The 22,414-nt window shown below is 41.3% G+C and overlaps 1 protein-coding gene across 1 annotated transcript in view; it reads left to right on the forward strand.

Moving 5' to 3' along the window:
• Window positions 1–22,414, forward strand: part of LOC128695926 (uncharacterized) — a 92,817-nt gene that overhangs the window by 68,647 nt on the left and 1,756 nt on the right. The window contains exons 7-9 of the mRNA XM_070093105.1: window positions 2,973–3,221; window positions 16,311–16,487; window positions 22,342–22,414. The exon at window positions 22,342–22,414 is cut by the window's right edge and continues 163 nt beyond it. Of these exons, the coding sequence (XP_069949206.1) occupies window positions 2,973–3,221; window positions 16,311–16,487; window positions 22,342–22,414 (499 nt within the window). The remainder of the gene's footprint in view (window positions 1–2,972; window positions 3,222–16,310; window positions 16,488–22,341) is intronic.

Here is a 22,414-nt window from a genome sequence, read left to right on the forward strand (position 1 = left end):
TGCCACTTTTCTTAAGAGTCTCTTGTGAGGTACTCTATCGAAGGCTTTACTAAAATCCAAATAAACAATATCATATTCCTTATCACTGTCAACTGCCTCAAATGTTCTATTGAAGAACGTCAGTAAGTTTGTCAGGCAGGAACGACCTCTCGTGAATCCATGCTGAGATTCATTTATCAAGTTATGCTCTTCAAGGTGACTTCTGATAATGTCAGCTATAATTGATTCTAATAACTTACCCACTATAGATGTCAGGCTTATTGGACGGTAATTTGAAGGAGTGGACTTATCCCCTGATTTGAATATAGGAACCACATTAGCCATCTTCCACAACTCTGGCACAACACCGGTAAGGATGGACGCATTGAATACACTCGTTAATGGCTGACTAAGCTCCATCTTGCATTCCTTAAGTACCCTGGAAAACATCTCATCGGGTCCCGGGGACTTATTTTGCTTCAGTTTGTCTATCTGTTTAATAACCATGTCCCTCGTGACAGTAATATTAGTTAACTTAAATTCATCAGGAACTAAATAATTGTTAATTACTGGAATCTCATTTACATCTTCCTGTGTAAAAACTGACAAAAAATAGTCATTAAATAAGGAACACATTTCCAGTTCATTATGCGTCTGCTGTCCATTCCCAATTTTCAGAGGTCCTACTTTTTCCTTCACCTTCGTCCTATACACTTGAAAGAACCCCTTTGGATTAGTCTTTGATTCATTAGCAACTCTAATTTCATAGTCACGTTTAGCCTTTCTAATCGCCTTTTTTACTTCTCTTTTAAGCTGAACATATTGGTCAGTAAGGTTTACCTCTCCTCTTCTGATGCGCCTATAAATTCCCCTTTTCTCCACTATTAGATGCTTTAGCCTCCTGTTAACCCATTTGGGATCGTTATTATTAGACCTAATTTCTCTCTGGGGAATGTATATACTCTGGGCACTGTGTACATTATTAAGAAAACAATCATAAAAGCAGATCCCTTCATATTCATAAGTATGATTATCGTCAATAAAATCATTAGCTAGATAACCCCAATGAAGATTAGACAAATGTTCCCTAAGTCCATTATAATCGGCAGGACGAAAATCAGGGATTTTTACTGTATTATCATTATTCTTGCATTCCCAATTAATGCTAAAAGTGATGGATTTGTGATCACTTGCGCCAAGCTCTTCAGTGATCTCCAGATTATTCACGAGTGTTTCCTTATTTGACAAGACTAGGTCTAGCAAATTATTACCCCTGGTAGGCTCAGTTACGCTCTGTTTCATAAAACAGTCCTGAACTGTTTCCATAAAGTCACTGGACTCTAGATTACCTGTCAAAGAATTCCAGTCAATTTGACTAAAGTTAAAGTCCCCTACTATGATTATGTTACTGTGTCCAGAAGCCCTAACAATTTCGTCCCAAAGAAGTCTCCCTCTATCGTGATCCAAGCCTGGAGGTCGGTATATTACACCTAGAATTAGTTTCTCTTGACCCTCCACGAACTCTACCCAAACAGACTCTGTTACTGCTCCATCTATTTTTATACCTGTTTTTATGCAACAATTAATATTTTCTCGAACATACAATGCAACTCCTCCCCCCTTCCCATTACATCTATCCACATTGAACAACTTAAATCCCTGAATATTACACTCAGCAGTCATATCCCGACTCTTTAAATCATACCACGTTTCAGTTAATGCAATGATATCAAAGTTCCCAGCACATGCTACCAAACGTAGTTCATTAATTTTATTTCTTGCACTTCGACTGTTAGCATAAAAAACCATCATATGTTTTTTCTTCTGCACATTTTTCCTATTCATCTTTGTTTTTACACAATTTCTGAAATTATCATTACCCAGAGTTACTCCATGACAGTTACTATTAAGATTCTTAATATCAGAGCATAAGTCAATATATCCATACTCATTATTTATCATTTCTAAACCCATACCTCTAACTAATCCTAGTTTAAAGTCCTAACAACCCCCTCAGCTGAGTTAGCAAGAAAACCCACACCTGCCCTGGATAAGTGAACCCCATCCCTGGCATACATGTCATTTCGGCCATAGAAGTTGTCCCAGTTGTCAATGAATGGTACTGCATTATCCTTACAGTGTTTATCCAGCCAACAATTAATACCAATTGCTCTGGACAACCATTCATTACCAACACCTTTTCTTGGCAAAATGCCACATATAACAGGGCGCCCCCCCCCTTCTTCCTAATTATGTCTATAGCTGTCCTGAACTTTCTAACTAAATCCTCACTTCTACGCTTGCCTATATCATTGCCTCCAGCACTGAGGCAAATAGGATTGATCCCATTACCGTTCATGATGCTGTCAAGCCGGCAAACCCTCTGTCTCCTACACCTGTCCTTCAAGCAGAATGCCCTATCCATGTATCTAACCTGGCTATCCCCAACAACAACAATATTCTTACCTTTCTTGTTGTCGTTCGTCGTGACGATCCCAGTAGTCGACTCACATTCGTCGGGTAGCACCGAGAATGCGTTGGAGGTTTCCACAGGAGTTTCCACAGCAGTCTCTTTCTTCTTCATCGTTTCTGGCTTTCCATTCGTCTTCTTGATCGTCAACTTCGTCGTCCCCTGCTGTCCAGCCACTGACCACGATCCCTTCTTGACCTGAGGACTCGAAACAGGAGGACTACTACGAATCCTCTTGTTTTCCTCGGTCAATCGCCGTATCTCCATCTTCGCTACCCTCAGTTCTTCCTTAAGTTGCTGGTAAAGTTGCTCGATGGAGGGCATCTTGGTTCAGTCCACGGGAGCACACAAGACACTTCTTCACAGAGTTAAGTACAGGTCACCACTGAGTTAAGTACAGGTCACCGCTGTTCACTCAAGATAATGAAGCGGTGAGAGGCAGCATTGTATGACAACGTGTATCCCTCACGAGACAGTGAAGGGGTAAGTACCAGTTGTCAGTGACCAGGTGTATTCCTGACAGGGCAGTGAAAGGGTGGGTGCCAGCTGTGTGTGGTCCAGCTCTCTACTTCTACCACGAAGACTTCTCCATGAGAATAGTGGAGTGGCTGGAAATCCTGAGGGCGGAGGGCTTCGGTAAGGTGTTCCTCTACGTTACTGACGTTCATCCTAACTTGGAGAAGGTCCTCAAATACTACGAGGATAACGGCTTCGTCCGTCTCACCAACTACTATTACCCACCACCATATATCAACGAGCCAAGTCTTCGAAGGTGAGTCCTATCTATACACACATAATGCAGTTTCTTATGCAATGATTTTATGCAACTAATATACGTAATGTGCACAACTCTGTGATGTTTGTACTGTAGACATACAAAGATCAAGCATACATATTTGTATCTTAATACATAATCATATATGAGAGTTATCTTTTCCTCTAACACTCTCTCTTCTAAAATTTTTTTAATGCATTAAATCAGAAGGCTTTTTCTAAAAGTCATGTTCGTAATCTATTGTGATTTTATTTTTAATATAACTTTTCCCTTAATTTTGTGTACTGTGATTTTAGTGAATATGTTATATGCTGTGAATATATGTGTATATTTACATATATATTGAGAGGTTCTTACTCTACCACTCTTGCTCCTTCTAATGTTCCTTGTTTCCATCATTACTGTTATCTTGTTCCCACCACTACTGTTATCTTGATCCCATCACTACTGTTATCTTGTTCCCATCACTACTGTTATATTGATCCCATCACTACTGTTATCTTGTTCCCACCACTACTGTTATCTTGTTCCCATCACTACTGTTATATTGATCCCATCACTACTGTTATCTTGTTCCCATCACTACTGTTATCTTGTTCCCATCACTACTGTTATCTTGTTCCCAACCCTGTTATCTTGTTCCCATCACTACTGTTATCTTGATCCCATCACTACTGTTATCTTGTTCCCATCACTACTGTTATCTTGTTCCCACCACTACTGTTATCTTGTTCCCATCACTACTGTTATCTTGTTCCCATCACTACTGTTATCTTGTTCCCATCACTACTGTTATCTTGTTCCCATCACTACTGTTATCTTGATCCCATCACTACTGTTATCTTGATCCCACCACTACTGTTATCTTGTTCCCATCACTACTGTTATCTTGTTCCCATCACTACTGTTATCTTGATCCCATCACTACTGTTATCTTGATCCCATCACTACTGTTATCTTGTTCCCATCACTACTGTTATCTTGTTCCCATCACTACCATCTTGTTCCCATCACTACTGTTATCTTGTTCCCATCACTACTGTTATCTTGATCCCATCACTACTGTTATCTTGATCCCATCACTACTGTTATCTTGTTCCCATCACTACTGTTATCTTGTTCCCATCACTACTGTTATCTTGTTCCCATCACTACTGTTATCTTGTTCCCATCACTACTGTTATCTTGTTCCCACCACTGTTATCTTGTTCCCACCACTACTGTTATCTTGTTCCCATCACTGCTCTTATCGTTTTCCCATCACTACTGTTATCTTGTTCCCATCAGCACTGTTATATTGTTCCCATCACTACTGTTATCTTGTTCCCATCACTTCTGTTATATTGCTCCCATCATTACTGTTATGTTGCTCCCACCACTACTGTTATCTTGTTCCCATTACTACTGTTATCTTGTTCCCACCACTTCTATCTTGCTCCTATTACAACTGTTATATTGTTCCCACCACTACTGCTATCTTGTTCCCATTACTACTGTGATCTTGTTAACACCACTACTGCTATCTTGTTCCCATTACTACTGTTATCTTCCCATTACTGTTATATTGTTCCCATCACTACTGTTATCTTGTTCCCATCACTACTGTTAACTTGTTCCCATCACTACTGTTATCTTCCCATTACTACTGTTAACTTGTTCCCATTACTACTATTATCTTGTCCCACCACTACTGCTATATTGTTCCCATTACTACTGTTATCTTCCCATCACTACTGTTATCTTGTTCCTATTACTGCTATTACCTTGTTCCCACAACTTCTGTAATCTTGTTCCCACCATTACTATTATCTTGTTCCCATCACTACTATCTTGTTCCCATCACTACTGTTATTTTGCTCCCATCACTACTGTTATCTTGTTCCCGTTACTACTGTTATCTTGTTCTTTTCACTACTGTTATCTTGTTCCCATCACTATTGTTATCCTGTTCCCACAACTACTGTTATCTTGTTCCCATCACTACTGTTATCTTGTTCCCTCCACTACTGTTATCTTGTTCCCATCACTACTGCTATCCTGTTCACTACCCTACAGTTATCTTGTTCCCAACCCTACTGTTATCTCGTTCTCATTACTACTGTTATCTTGTTCCCATCAATACTGTTATCTTGTTCCCATCACTACTGTTATCTTGTTCCCATCACTACTGTTATCTTGTTCCCACCACAACTGCTATCTTGTTCACATTACTACTGTGATCTTGTTAACACCACTACTGCTATCTTGTTCCCATTACTACTGCTATCTTCCCATTACTACTGTTATATTGTTCCCATCACTACTGTTCTCTTGTTCCCACCACTACTTTTATCTTGTTCCCATCACTGCTGTTATCTTGTTCCCATCACTACTGTTATCTTCCCATTACTACTGTTAACTTGTTCCCACCACTACTGCTATATTGTTCCCATTACTACTGTTATCTTCCCATCACTACTGTTATCTTGTTCCTATTACTGCTATTACCTTGTTCCCACAACTTCTGTAATCTTGTTCCCACCATTACTATTATCTTGTTCCCATCACTACTGCTATTTTGTTCCCATCACTACTGTTATTTTGCTCCCACCACTACTGTTATCTTGTTCCCATTATTATTATCTTGTTCCCATCACTATGTTATCTTGTTCCCATCACTACATTTATCCTGTTCCCACAACTACTGTTATCTTGTTCCCATCACTACTGTTATCGTGTTCCCATAACTACTGTTATCTTGTTCCCATCACTACTGTTATCTTGTTCCCATCACTATTGTTATTCTGTTCCCAACCCTACTGTTATCTTGTTCCCAACTCTGTTATCTTGTTCCCATCACTGCTGTTATCTTGTTCCCATCACTACTGTTATCTTGTTCTCACCACTACTGTTATCTTGTTCCCATTATTGTTATCTGGTTCCCACCACTACTGTTATCTTGTTCCATCATTACTGTTATCTTGTTCCCATCCCTACTGTTATCTTGCTCCCATCACTGCTATCTTGTTCCCATCACTGCTGTTATCGTGTTCCCATAACTACTGTTATCTTGTTCCCATCACTACTGTTATCTTGTTCCCATCACTACTGTTATCTTGTTCCCATCACTACTGTTATTCTGTTCCCAACCCTACTGTTATCTTGTTCCCAACTCTGTTATCTTGTTCCCATCACTACTGTTATCTTGTTCCCATCACTACTGTTATCTTGTTCCCATCACTACTGTTATCTTGTTCTCACCACTACTGTTATCTTGTTCCCATTATTGTTATCTGGTTCCCACCACTACTGTTATCTTGTTCCATCATTACTGTTATCTTGTTCCCATCCCTACTGTTATCTTGCTCCCATCACTGCTATCTTGTTCCCATCACTGCTGTTATCTTGTTCCCATCACTACTGTTATCTTGTTCCCATCATTAATGTTATCTTGTTCCCACCACTGCTGTTATCTTGTTCCCATCACTACTGTTATCTTGTTCCCATCACTACTGTTATCTTGTTCCCATCACTACTGTTATCTTGTTCCCACCACTACTGTTATCTTGTTCCCATCACTACTGTTATCCTGTTCCCATTACTACTGTTATCTTGTTCCCAACCCTACTGTTATCTTGTTCCCATCACTACTATTATCTTGTTTCCCTCACTACTGTTATCTTGTTCTCACCACTACTGTTATCTTGTTCCCATTACTGTTATCTGGTTCCCACCACTATTGTTATCTTGTTCCATCACTGTTATCTTGTTCCAATCCCTACTGTTATCTTGCTCCCATCACTGCTATCTTGTTCCCATCACTGCTGTTATCTTGTTCCCACCACTACTGTTATCTTGTTCCCACCACCACCACTGTTATCTTGTCCCCATAACTGCTGTCATCTTGTTCCCATCACTACTGTTATCTTGTTCCCACCACTACTGTTATCTTGTTTCCATCACTACTTTTATCTTGTTCTCACCAACACTGTTATCTTGTTCCCACCACTACTGTTATCTTGTTCCCATCACTATTATCTTGTTCCCATCACTACTGTTATCTTGTTCCCATCATTACTGTTATCTTGTTCCCATCACTACTGTTATCTTGTTCCAATAACTACTGTTGTCTTGTTCCCATCACTGCTGTTATCTTGTTCCCACCACTACTGTTATCTTGTTCCCATCATTACTGTTATCTTGTTCCCACCACTACTGTTATCTTGTTCCATCACTACTGTTACCTTCTTCCCATCGCTACCGTTATCTTGTTCCCATCACTGCTGTTATCTTGTTCCCATCACTGCTGTCATCTTATTCCCATCGCTCCACTACTGTTATCTTGTTCCCATCACTGTTATCTTGTTCACACCGCTGTTATATTGTTCTATCACTACTGTTATCTTGTTCTTACCACTGCTATCTTTCCACCACTACTGTTATCTTGTTCCCATCACTGTTATCTTGTTCCCACCGCTGTTATATTGTTCTATCACTACTGTTATCTTGTTCCCACCACTGCTATCTTTTTCCCACCACTACTGTTATCTTGTTCCCACCACTACTGTTATCTTGTTCCCATCATTACTGTTATCTTGTTCCCACTACTGTTATCTTGTTCCATCACTACTGTTACCTTCTCCCCATCGCTACCGTTATCTTGTTCCCATCACTGCTGTTATCTTGTTCCCATCACTGCTGTCATCTTATTCCCATCGCTCCACTACTGTTATCTTGTTCCCATCACTGTTATCTTGTTCCCACCGCTGTTATATTGTTCTATCACTACTGTTATCTTGTTCCCACCACTGCTATCTTTTTCCCACTACTACTGTTATCTTGTTCCCATCACTGTTATATTGTTCCCATCGCTCCACTACTGTTATCTTGTTCCAATCACTATCGTTATCTTGTTTCCATCATTACTGTTATCTTGTTTCCATCATTACTGTTAACTTGTTCCCATCCCTACTGTTACCTTGTTCCCATCCCTGTTACCTTGTTTCCATCACTACTGTTATCTTGTTACCATCACTACTGTTATCGTGTTCCCTTCACTGCTATCTTGTTCCCATCATTACTGTTATTTTGTTCCCATCGCTACTGTTATCTTGTTCCCACCACTGCTGTTATCTTATTCCCATCACTGTTATCTTGTTCTCGTCACTGTTGCTATTTTGTTCCCATCATTACTGTTATCTTGTTCCCATCACTGCTGGTATCTTATTCCCATCACTGTTATCTTGTTCCCATCACTGCTGTTATCTTGTTCCCATCATTACTGTTACCTTGTTCCCACCACTGCTGTTATCTTGTTCCCGTCACTACTGTTATCTTATTCCCATCACTTATTTTGTTCCCATCATTACTGTTATCTTGTTCCCATCACTACTGTTTTCTTGTTCCCATCACTACTGTTATCTTGTTCCCATCACTACTGTTATCTTGTTTCCATCCGTACTGTTACCTTGTTCCCGTCACTGCTGTTTTGTTCCCATCATTACTGTTATCTTGTTCCCATCACTACTGTTATCTTGTTCCCATCACTACTGTTATCTTGTTCCCATCACTACTGTTATCTTGTTCCCATCCATACTGTTACTTTGTTCCCATCACTACTGTTATCTTGTTCCCATCACTACTGTTATCTTGTTTTCATCCCTACCTTCATCCCATCCCTCTTATCTTCTTTCCATCTTTCTTATCGTCTTTCTACCTTTCTTCTGGCTGGCGAAACGTTTCCAGTATCAAGATGCCAAGATGTCGCTCAAGTGACTCATTTATCAAGTTGTCGGTTTTCCAGAGTCCAGACCCTTTGTACAGACTAAATGTTTTTATTTACATCCAAATTCTGGATAATCTTAACTTAGTAAGATAACTAAATTTAATTTGTTTTTGTAGTTACACAAATTTTTAAGTTGATCGTAAATAGGAAACTGAAATTAATTCGATTCACGTTAATTTTAAAATTTATAAATTCAAGGTAGATTATGTTGCCTAGCAGAGTTTACTGCCAGAGGGGAATCATAGGCCTGTGTTCCGTGTGCAATATAATAATAATAGAACTTTTCTTTGTCAGAGGAAAGAAAGTCTCCCTGATAACATTGTGTATACATAGTGTATAGTGTACACTACAGTGGCTCCCTAGTATATAGATGATAAAGGCTAAAGTGTCATTTGAAAACAGGTGAATTTGTAAATGAAGTGATAAGCCTATAGAGGCAGCTGCCAGAAGTCGCCAGAAACTTACCACAGGTCAGCTGTTTTTAATAATCTTCCTGGCCTGCTAGTGTACTCGCATATAATCTAGTGATACCAGTGAATAGCAGAATACAGTGTTGTAGTAGCAACTAACCAGTATTATAATGGTACTTAGTGGAGTGGAGTGACTTTCATTAGTTTATTTTTTCTTGAAATACCAGACGTATACTGTGAATTTCATATAACCTGTAGTTACCAGCGGTCGCAATGTACACAACGAGAAGCAATTATTACTACAGAAAAAGCGTCCTTCCTCCAAAATTTCCACCAGTCAACTATAGTGATAATATAGCATTTATTGTGGTGGAGACGAAAAAAAACTAGAAAAGCTAGATACAGCGATTGATAAACAAGGGTTGAGGCTCGACCGTTCGTCATTGTAGGAGCTGCCAGAAATCACCGGCTCTTCAACACGCAAGTTATACTTTTGTATCAATCAAATCACATATTACTCGGGTAGATAATTTCAAGTAGATCCTTCATGTGTTAGCCCAAATCACCGACTAGTATGTTTTAAATAAGTGACCCACTGATCAGATCAGATCGACTGGTCCGAACCCTCGACTGGTCCGAACCCTTGATGGTCCGAACCCTTGACTGGTTTCAAACGGATTTGTTAGACAATAAAGCAGACTGTAAACGGATGGGGTTGTAGGCGCCCTTATCAAACACAAACAATAAATATAAATTAGGAACGTACACGGTAAGCTGTCCAATATACAAGTACAGTTAGAAATAGAAATACAAATAGCTAGAGCTTCATTTAAGGAGGTTATTAATAGAGTATTCAAGAGGTTGCTAGTAGAATTACAGTAAATCAACCATTCAAATCATTATGAAGCTCTGTATAGTCTGCAGTCAATCAAACAAACGGGCTTCCACATGGATAAATTGTCATTTTTGTGGAAATTGGTGTCACGCCCCTTGTGCAGATATCCAAGAACTAGCTACAAGCAGTATTAAAACAGGGAAGTGTTTTTGGGTATGCCCAAATGAGGAAAATCTGTGGACTAAAATCACAAGGGTATTAAAAGAGGATAACATCAAAGCTGCTTTCATAGAAAACCTGGAAGCTTTCTACAACAGATGGGAACATAAAAAGTCTGGGCTGAATGGTACTGCCCTTGATACCGGCCATGTAGTCAGAAACTGTAAGGCTGGAGGTGATGTCCTGGTAGTCAGTAAATGTGGGGCTGATAGTGCTGTCCTGGGAGACAGTAATGGTGAAGCTGGAGGTGCTGTCCTGGGAGACAGTAATGGTGAAGCTGGAGGTGCTGTCCTGGGAGACAGTAATGGTAAAGCTGGAGGTGCTGTCCTGGGAGACAGTAATGGTGAAGCTGGAGGTGCTGTCCTGGTAGACAGTAATGGTGAAGCTGGAGGTGCTGTCCTGGGAGACAGTAATGGTGAAGCTGGAGGTGCTGTCCTGGGAGACAGTAATGGTGAAGCTGGAGGTGCTGTCCTGGGAGACAGTAATGGTGAAGCTGGAGGTGCTGTCCTGGGAGACAGTAATGGTGAAGCTGGAGGTGCTGTCCTGGGAGACAGTAATGGTGAAGCTGGAGGTGCTGTCCTGGGAGACAGTAATGGTGAAGCTGGAGGTGCTGTCCTGGGAGACAGTAATGGTGAAGCTGGAGGTGCTATCCTGGGAGACAGTAATGGTGAAGCTGGAGGTGCTGTCCTGGGAGACAGTAATGGTGAAGCTGGAGATTTTATCCAGGTAGTCGGGAATTATACGCAGGAAGGAATACATATAAATGACCTCATAGGGGACAGGAGCCGTAGTGGGGAAACAAGTGTAGTCAAAGATAGGATAAAACCAATATTGCAAACTAGAAATACCACAGGAAATAGCAAACAAGAGGACTCCACTAGCAATAGTGAGGATATATTACCAAAAACAACTGGTGGGAGCTCCATTGTTGGTGCTAGGGAGGATAGGAATAAGACAGGGAAACATGCACCAACAACAGGGAATACAGTCACAGAAACCCAAGGCAAACGGAAACCAAGCCTGTGCACTTGGTATCTGCAGACATGGGAAATCTGGAAAAACAGACGGGACGTGCAACTATGACCACCCTAGAAAATGCCATGCCCATATGACAACAGGAAAATGCAAACTCCCTTCCTGTAAGCTTTTTCACCCTGAAATGTGTACCTCTTCAGTACAGGAAAGACTGTGCTATAACTTAAATTGCCAGGCACACCATCTAAAGGGGACAAAAAGATACAAAACATCCAGGCCATGGGAAAACCTGGGTAGCCACAGCCACTCAAGAGGGAGAGGTTTTTTAGTGCCAGGAAGGAAAAAAACTGGCAGGAAATGGCAGAAATCGTACACCAAATCCAGTCATTCCTGGAGTGGAACCACAGTCGATGGCCTCCACTCCAAACCAACAGATACAGATACTAATGCCGGAAAAAAATCCCCTCCCCCAGTACTAACAATACCAGCAGTCCGATGACATTCTTCTTTGCAAATATACAGGGTCTAAAGCCAGTAACAAACAACAAAATACCTTTCATCCGTGGACTGCTTGCAGAGGCAAAGGCAATGTTCGCGGCTTTCACTGAGACCCACATAAAGGATCACTTGGACAACGAAATATGGATCCCAGGTTACAACCTATACAGATGTGACAGAGTGAACAGGCAAAAGGCGGGGTTGGGTTGACCTGTACATTGCAGAGTCACTTGTTTGCACAGAACTGCTTAATGCCTCAAATGATGTAGTGGAAGTTTTAGCAGTAAAGGTCGAGAACCAAAACCTAGTCATTGTGGTAGTCTACAAGCCTCCGGATGCAACATCCCAGCAATTCCAGGAACAGCTGTTAAAAATTGACCACTGTCTGGAAAATCTTCCAGCTCCTGCACCCAACATCTTGCTCCTGGGGGATTTCAACTTAAGGCACCTAAAATGGAGGAATATAGCAAATAATATTGTTGCAGTAATAACACCAGGAGGCAGCTCTGATGAAAACTCACACTCACACGAGCTTTTAAATCTCTGCACAAAATTCAATTTAAACCAGCAAATAATAGAGCCTACTAGACTGGAGAATACACTAGACCTCATCTTCACTAACAATGATGATCTGATAAGAAATGTCACCATATCAAAAACAATATACTCAGATCACAACATAATTGAGGTTCAGACATGTATGCGTGGAGCCCCAGACCGACATAATGAGACTAGTCACGAGGGAGCATTCACCAAATTCAACTTCAATAACAAAAACATAAAGTGGGACCAAGTAAACCAAGTCCTAACCGATATAAGCTGGGAAGATATACTAAGCAACACAGACCCCAACTAATGCCTAGAACAGATTAACTTGGTGGCACTCGATGTATGCACAAGGCTTATTCCTCTAAGAAAAAGGAGGAGTAGATGTAAAATAGAAAGAGACAGGCGCTCCCTTTACAGGCGACGGAAAAGAATAACAGAGCGGCTAAAAGAGGTCAATATATCTGAAATGCGTAGGGAGACACTGGTCAGAGAAATAGCAAGCATCGAACTTAAGCTAAAGGAATCTTATAGGAGTCAGGAATCGCGGGAAGAACTAAAAGCCATAAATGAAATCGAAAGAAACCCAAAGTATTTCTTCTCCTATGCCAAATCAAAGTCGAGAACAACGTCCAGTATTGGGCCCCTACTTAAACAAGATGGGTCCTACACAGATGACAGCAAGGAAATGAGTGAGCTACTCAAGTCCCAATATGACTCAGTTTTTAGCTAGCCGCTAACCAGACTGAGAGTCGAAGATCAAAATGAATTTTTTATGAGAGAGCCACAAAATTTGGTTAACACAAGCCTATCCGATGTTATCCTGACGCCAAATGACTTCGAACAGGCGATAAATGACATGCCCATGCACTCTGCCCCAGGGCCAGACTCATGGAACTCCGTGTTCATCAAGAACTGCAAGAAGCCCCTATCACGAGCCTTTTCCATCCTATGGAGAGGGAGCATGGACACGGGGGTCGTCCCACAGTTACTAAAAACAACAGACATAGCCCCACTCCACAAAGGGGGCAGTAAAGCAACAGCAAAGAACTACAGACCGATAGCACTAACATCCCATATCATAAAAATCTTTGAAAGGGTCCTAAGAAGCAAGATCACCACCCATCTAGAAACCCATCAGTTACACAACCCAGGGCAACATGGGTTTAGAACAGGTCGCTCCTGTCTGTCTCAACTATTGGATCACTACGACAAGGTCCTAAATGCACTAGAAGATAAAAAGAATGCAGATGTAATATATACAGACTTTGCAAAAGCCTTCGACAAGTGTGACCATGGCGTAATAGCGCACAAAATGCGTGCTAAAGGAATAACAGGAAAAGTCGGTCGATGGATCTATAATTTCCTCACTAACAGAACACAGAGAGTAGTCGTCAACAGAGTAAAGTCCGAGGCAGCTACGGTGAAAAGCTCTGTTCCACAAGGTACAGTACTCGCTCCCATCTTGTTCCTCATCCTCATATCCGACATAGACAAGGATGTCAGCCACAGCACCGTGTCTTCCTTTGCAGATGACACCCGAATCTGCATGACAGTGTCTTCCATTGCAGACACTGCAAGGCTCCAGGCGGACATCAACCGAATCTTTCAGTGGGCTGCAGAAAACAATATGAAGTTCAACGATGAGAAATTTCAATTACTCAGATATGGTAAACACGAGGAAATTAAATCTTCATCAGAGTACAAAACAAATTCTGGCCACAAAAATAGAGCGAAACACCAACGTCAAAGACCTGGGAGTGATCATGTCGGAGGATCTCACCTTCAAGGACCATAACATTGTATCAATCGCATCTGCTAGAAAAATGACAGGATGGATAATGAGAACCTTCAAAACTAGGGAGGCCAAGCCCATGATGACACTCTTCAGGTCACTTGTTCTATCTAGGCTGGAATATTGCTGCACACTAACAGCACCTTTCAAGGCAGGTGAAATTGCCGACCTAGAAAATGTACAGAGAACCTTCACGGCGCGCATAACGGAGATAAAACACCTCAATTACTGGGAGCGCTTGAGGTTCCTAAACCTGTATTCCCTGGAACGCAGGAGGGAGAGATACATGATTATATACACCTGGAAAATCCTAGAGGGACTAGTACCAAACTTGCACACGAAAATCACTCACTACGAAAGCAAAAGACTTGGCAGACGATGCAACATCCCCCCAATGAAAAGCAGGGGTGTCACTAGCACGTTAAGAGACCATACAATAAGTGTCAGGGGCCCGAGACTGTTCAACTGCCTCCCAGCACACATAAGGGGGATTACCAACAGACCCCTGGCAGTCTTCAAGCTGGCACTGGACAAGCACCTAAAGTCGGTTCCTGACCAGCCGGGCTGTGGCTCGTACGTTGGTTTGCGTGCAGCCAGCAGCAACAGCCTGGTTGATCAGGCTCTGATCCACCAGGAGGCCTGGTCACAGACCGGGCCGCGGGAGCGTTGACCCCCGGAACTCTCTCCAGGTAAACTCCAGGTAACTACAAACATAATCGTTCTCTCAACTCACTACAATTTTTGTCATGAGCATCCAGCCTTCACACGTCAGGAAGGTCATAGGCGCAATTATTATTATTATAATCAAAAAGAAGCGCTAAGCCACAAGGGCTATACAGCCATAGGCGCAATGATAGGCTTAAAACAATTATAATTTTCAGTGATCTTCTCAATGCAAGGGTTAAACCAAAATAAACCATACCACGGGAAGGGATTGAACTCGTAGCAAGTATTAAAACTCCAGGCCAGCGCTTAGCCATTGGGCCAGCTAACTACAATAAGATTTATCCAACTAGGTATATTTATACACCCTTGAGAGGTTAGCATGGCTTCCACTGTGACCACAACTGCAAGTTTTTACAGATAAATCTTCCGCCAGGAATCTGGCAGGAGATTTATCTGCAAAACTTGAAGACAAGGCATTAAGAATTCTGTTTTACTGAAGTTAAATAATATTATAAACTTGGATATATTGACACTGATTTTCCGCTTACTTTTTTTATTTTTAAATATTAGTTTATGCTCCTCCAGTATTTTTTTCACTGTTGTTCTTGTATAGTAACCGAGTAACAAAAAATTTATAAACACCAACTCTTTCTGTGAAAAATTATGTATATGAAGTTAATAGGCAAAGTCCTGAATTATGACACAAACATAATTTGGGAAGGGCACAGGTTCCACATCCTAACACTTCCCTAATAGATATACTAGAGGTCGGCCAACATAGTATCTACTGTAGAATGAATTGAGAAGCTTACATGATGTGTGCCACGATTCCGTCTCTTTATATTCCACTTATCTACTTTACTGTAGCTGAGTCACTCCAGAATTTCACATTTACAGAAGCCCACGACGTTCACTTATTTCACAGTCTTCCATTCACGCCGATACACTCCCTACCGGGAGCGATCAAACCAGATTTCCTCGCTAATACACTCTCCAGTTCTCCCACACGACGCCATATTTCGACGACGCCACTCCTCCAACCTGTGTGTCTGCTCTCTCGTGACTTAACTCCATTCAGAACATTGAAAGATCTCCTTATAAACTAGATAATTTCATGTCGCTAATTCTAACATCCCTAATTCTACAAATTAATATCCATGACACTTTTAGACGGTAACTACATTTTCCCAAAAGCCGGTAAGTTGATAATGGATCTGGTAATCTTTACAGGTTCCAGGATGTTTTATATGTAGACTTCAGAGTGTCTGTATTTACTATATTCTGAGAGAAATAATATGATGAAGTACATGTTTCCAGCAAGCTAAACATAAGACTCACAGGATAAAGATGTCGCCTCAGTACCTTTTGTTTCTGTCAGACTGTGGACTCTGGTAGAGAACACTAAAATGTTCTCCCAGGAGAACATCTACTTCACTGACTGTCTCCTGCGACACATGCACCAGTACCGCTTCATCGCTCACTACGACCCTGATGAGATCCCCATCTTACCCAACCATGACAACTACACACACTTTATGGAAGACCTGCTGATGAGGTAGGTCAAACTTTTTTCCATTCATAAAAATATATTAATGAATACATTCCTAGGATCTTATTCTTCAAACATTCATGAGGTTAAGTTTCTTTCATTACAAGAGCTGCATGGTAAGGTAACAGACACACCGGAGAATACATTTATGCTAGATCACAGGAGTTTCTTAAACAAAACCCTTATAAAGAATTCATGAAACAAACAGGAGACAAGGAATTATGAGTTATGTTGGCTCCTACATGCTCAGTTAATCCATGGTTCTGAATCAGAGACTTAAGGACTTGTGTAAATAAAGGACGACGTTGTCGAGTCTAGAGTCTAGACTATATACAACTGTGGGACAACTTCAGTTAGCACAGAAACTTGTTCAAGCAAAATGGCCTTCATCTGAGCGACATGGGCAGAGTGGGACGAGTCTTCCAAGAAGAGCTAAATGAAGCAGGAAGGGTTGGTAAGGAGGTAGCAGACACCCTGGCACATAAAGCCAGGTTATCAGCAAATCCAGAAACTTAAAACAAATGCTCCAGTTAACCGTCATGTCCATCTGGTAAAATAATTTAAAAAGAATGTTCGAACTCTATTCCAAAATTTAAATGAATTATCCACACACGCGTCATCAGAACTTCCAGATGTTGTTCTGAGTGAATCTTGGTTTCATCCGACATCCATCTGACAGCAGAAATACCTGTATCTGCAGACATTTTTAATAAAGTTCTCACTAATAAAAAAAAGTGCCGGAGTGAACCCAAATATTAAGAAAAGAACTTTTCAACCAACATTCAGAAGGATGATGGACTCATTACGTCGACTCCAGTCTGAGGGACTGATTACCTTAAATTCCTTCTGATCTTGAACCATTCTTCTCTGTATTGGATTGAGGAAACCTCTGGGTAGCGATACGTTTCCACAATTAAGATATTCAAGTGTTGCACATGTGTCTAATTTATAAACATGTCAGTTCTTTGAATCAGTTATCTACACTCAGTATATGTTAAAACCATTTGTCATTCTTATAGCCCGAACTGGACTCATTTTTTTTTCGTAATTTCTAGAGCCCTATTGTGAACCCCATCAGGAATCAAATCAAAGACTTGGAAGAGGATAGTTTCCAATCGATCATAAGTAGGAACAATGACTGGACTCGCTTTCAAAAATTCATCAAAAAAATCTGAAAGTTATGGTAAAAGTGATAAAAATAAAAAACCCACGGAAAACTTGTACACAAAGTGAGTGCAGCAGGAACCTGGAAAGTGAGCAGATGGATATTTAATTTCCTAACAAATAGATCCCAGAGAGTAATAGTAAATGGAATGAAATCAGGGACAGCTTTTGTGAAAAGCCATGTTCCCCAAGGGACAGTACTCGCTCCACTTCTCTTTCTCATTTTAATATCTGACCTATACTGAGAGGGACACTAGAACAGCACCGTATCATCCTTTGTAAGATGATACTAGAATCTGAATGAGTGTGTCACTCATAGAAGACACAGCGAACGTCCAAGCTGATATAAAACAAGTTTTCCACTAGACTTCTGACAATATGATGCTCAATGAGGACAAATTTCGGTTAATACATATGTAAAAATGGAAGAAATACTTTAAGAAACATCAAATATGAGAGACCTGGAAGTGATAATGCCACATCTCACGTTCAAGGAACAATATTACAGCATCTGTAAGAAAAATGATAGGTTGGATAACTAAAACTTTCTAAATAAGAGATGCCAAGCCAACAGAGTATTGGAATTAGTCTCTCTTAAGACAGAAAAAATTGCTGAGCTGTAAAATGCACAGAGAACATTCACAGATCGTATAAACTTGGCCAAGCATCAAAATTACTGGGATAACTTTAAGTCTCAGGAACTGTTTACCTGGAGTTTACCTGGAGAGAGTTCCGGGGGTCAACGCCCCCGCGGCCCGGTCTGAGACCAGGCCTCCATAGAGGTAGACAGCAAGCCTACATGCTAGTTCTTATAGTCCCCACTAGAGCGAGTTGCTGTAGGCCTTGTTCCCAAAGTTGCCGCCAAAGGTCAGGCCTCAAGGTAGACATACCAGGCCATGCCTCTGCCTCACTTCTTGACCTTCGGCCTTCCTGTCAGCATCTCCTCTCCCGGACTGGTTTCGGCGCACCTCACACTGCCGGCTGTGAACTCCATTACTCCAGTAAAGAAGAAGCTGGTCTACGGCCATATATTTCACCTTCCAGCTACCTGGCAAGTAGCTCGAGTAACTAAAATAAGTTATAACATAGAATATACTGGAGGGATTGGTCCAAAACCTGCACACCGATGAGTACACCGAGAGAGAACTCAATAAGTATAATAGGACTCCGGCGCTTCATCATCCTCTCTTCGTGCATATAAGGGGGATTCAAGAGAAAACGTGATAGATTCCTCAAACCGGGTCCTGATCAGCAGAGGTGTGGTGCACAACTTAGACTACGGGTGGCGAGCATTAACAGCTTGATCGATCAGTCCAGCAACTAGGAGACCTGGTTTGGGATCAGGAAAATAACCATGCCACATGTAAACTAAATAATGTAGATCTTAATATTACGGATTGCGGAAAGGATTTAGGAGTTCTGGTTAGCAGTAATCTAAAACCAAGACAACAGTGCATAAATGTTTGCAATAAAGTTAATAGAATCCTTGGCTTCATAGCAAGAAGTATAAATAATAGAAGTCCTCAGGTTGTTCTTCAATTCTATATATCTTTGGTTAGGCCTCATTTAGATTATGCTGCACAGTTCTGGTCACCGTATTACAGAATGGATATAAATACACTGGAAAACATACAAAGGAGGATGACAAGTTGATCCCATGTATCAGAAATCTTCCCTATGAGGATACCTGGAGTTTACCTGGAGAGAGTTTCAGGGGTCAACGCCCCCGCGGCCCGGTCTGTGACCAGGCCTCCTGGTGGATCAGCGCCTGATCAACCAGGCTGTTGCTGCTGGCTGCACGCAAACCAACGTACGAGCCACAGCCCGGCTGATCAGGAACTGACTTTAGGTGCTTGTCCAGTGCCAGCTTGAAGACTGCCAGGGGTCTGTTGGTAATCCCCCTTATGTGTGCTGGGAGGCAGTTGAACAGTCTCGGGCCCCTGACACTTATTGTATGGTCTCTTAACGTGCTAGTGACACCCCTGCTTTTCATTGGGGGGATGGTGCATCGTCTGCCAAGTCTTTTGCTTTCGTAGTGAGTGATTTTCGTGTGCAAGTTCGGTACTAGTCCCTCTAGGATTTTCCAGGTGTATATAATCATGTATCTCTCCCTCCTGCGTTCCAGGGAATACAGGTTTAGAAACCTCAAGCGCTCCCAGTAATTGAGGTGTTTTATCTCCGTTATGCGCGCCGTGAAAGTTCTCTGTACATTTTCTAGGTCGGCAATTTCACCTGCCTTGAAAGGTGCTGTTAGAGTGCAGCAATATTCCAGCCTAGATAGAACAAGTGACCTGAAGAGTGTCATCATGGGCTTGGCCTCCCTAGTTTTGAAGGTTCTCATTATCCATTCTGTCATTTTTCTAGCAGATGCGATTGATACAATGTTATGGTCCTTGAAGGCGAGATCCTCCGACATAATCACTCCCAGGTCTTTGACGTTGGTGTTTCGCTCTATTTTGTGACCAGAATTTGTTTTGTACTCTGATGAAGATTTAATTTCCTCATGTTTACCATATCTGAGTAATTGAAATTTCTCATCGTTGAACTTCATATTGTTTTCTGCAGCCCACTGAAAGATTTGGTTGATGTCCGCCTGGAGCCTTGCAGTGTCTGCAATGGAAGACACTGTCATGCAGATTCGGGTAGACTGAGGGCCCTGAATCTGCACTCTCTACAAAGGCGTAGAATTAGGGAGGATGTGATTGAGGTGTATAAATGGAAAACAGGAATTAATAAAGAGGATGTAAATAGCATGCTAAAAATATCTAACATAGACAGGACTCGCAGCAATGGCTTTAAATTGGAAAAATTCAGATTCAGGAAGGATATAGGAAAGCACTGGTTTGGCAATTAAGTTGTGGATGAGTGGAACAAACTCCCGAGTACCGTCATAGACGCTAAGACGTTGTGTAGTTTTAAAAATAGGTTGGATAAATACATGAGTGGGTGTGAGTTGGACCTGACTAGCTTGTGCTACTAGGTCGGATGCACTGCTCCTCCCTTAAGTGACGTGTTTGACCTCACTAGGTCAAGGCATTGGCTTAAGCCGGTGGGAGAATTGGAGCTGCCTCACATAGGCCAGTAAGCCTGTTGCAGTGTTCCTTCTTTCTTATGTTCTTATCAGGCCGCCCTGGCAGTAACCTCGGGTAGCAACTGCGGATAACTTCCATGTAATGCATCATATTAGAAGTACGTCCAAATCACTCCATTATTTCGATGAAGGAACACTGAAAGGTTTTAAAGACAATGAGAACGGAAAAAAAATTATTTTCGGTGAATAACACTGCGTCTTAAAACAATGTCAGGTAAATGATTCCCGTTTAGTAAGACAAAATTTACCTAAGAGGCAAAAACAGTTTTGGATTTTAATGCCCCTAATATAAACTGGAGCAATCTATCAGAGGACCAAGAAGCTACTAAACTACCCAGTATGTTTAAAGAGCTTTCTAACACAGGTTGTGACGTCTGCTATGCGTGGCAACAATATGCAACATTGTAATAAAGTTGGTAGAATTACCGACAATATGTAAAGTAAAAGGACACAAGTGCAACTAATGTGACATTTATTGTGGCAACGTTTCGCTCTGATAAAGCTCCTGGAGAGCGAAACGTTGCCACAATAAATGTCACATTAGTTGCACTTGTGTCCTTTTACAATATGCAACATCTCATTTTGACCACAGATTGTGGATTCATGTGAGGTAGGACGGATATTAGAAAATAGTGTTCACAGCGTCATTCATTTAAAAATACTTGAAAACAGTCTTTAAAAATAAACAAAAATTCTAAGAGCCAAGATAAACTTATGAAGGTTCTTGGAGTAGAGGACAAACTACATGAGGGGATTAAAGATTTACAAATAGGAAGCAACGAGTGTCAGTGGCTAGACGTATAGAGCGGCACTCTTCAGGGTCCTGTTCTCGGTCCACTTCTTCCGACACTGTACATAAAGGATCTTGAGATAGAGGATAATACACAACACAACGAAATTTGTGGGTGACAAAATCGGGAAAAAATGCAGCATCCGAGGCAGAATGATTGAGTATTCAGCGAGACCTGGCACTGACGCGGAGACATGGATGATGAGTTTCAAAGCTGACAAGTCCAAAGTGATGCATTTTGGATATATTTTAACTTCAAATATGAGAAATGCCAACCCTGGCTTGGTTGGTAATGCTCTCGCCTCACACAGTAAGTGTTCGTGGTTCAATCCCCGACATGGGTGGAAATGTGCAAGAAAGGTATAAAATACCGACAATATGAAAGTTAAGACACATGTGCAACATCTGGATATCTTTATTGTAGTAGACGTTTCGCCATCCAGTGGCTTTATCAATACAGATTCTAGGACATAATAGGAAGACAGTAGAACTATATACAAAAGATGAGGTAATCAGTCCCTCGGCCTTGGAGTTAGTGTTCACAGCTTCATGGTGGAGGAGAATCTGGAGCTGCCCGTCCCTATCCACTGACGCCTATATAAACCGCCAGTCTTCTTGTCTTTGCTCCAGATTCTCCTCCTCGTTATGTACTTCACCACATTGTTATCATCACTGCTACCATCACAGAATTCAATTTTATTTTCAATTACATTTAGAAGAAAACCTCCGTTTGGTTCACTCTTGGCCATTTTTCAAGAGTGTGCGTAAAAGTCTTCTTAAGAAATCCTAACCGAATTATTTCCATCTTCTTACAGGAATTCTAAGGAGAAACTAGACTCAGGTTGTTACAGACTCATGTGGAAATATTTTTTTAATGACCTTGTACCA

The sequence above is a fragment of the Cherax quadricarinatus genome, chromosome 41 (assembly GCF_038502225.1).
Source record: "Cherax quadricarinatus isolate ZL_2023a chromosome 41, ASM3850222v1, whole genome shotgun sequence".
NCBI lineage: Eukaryota > Metazoa > Arthropoda > Malacostraca > Decapoda > Parastacidae > Cherax > Cherax quadricarinatus.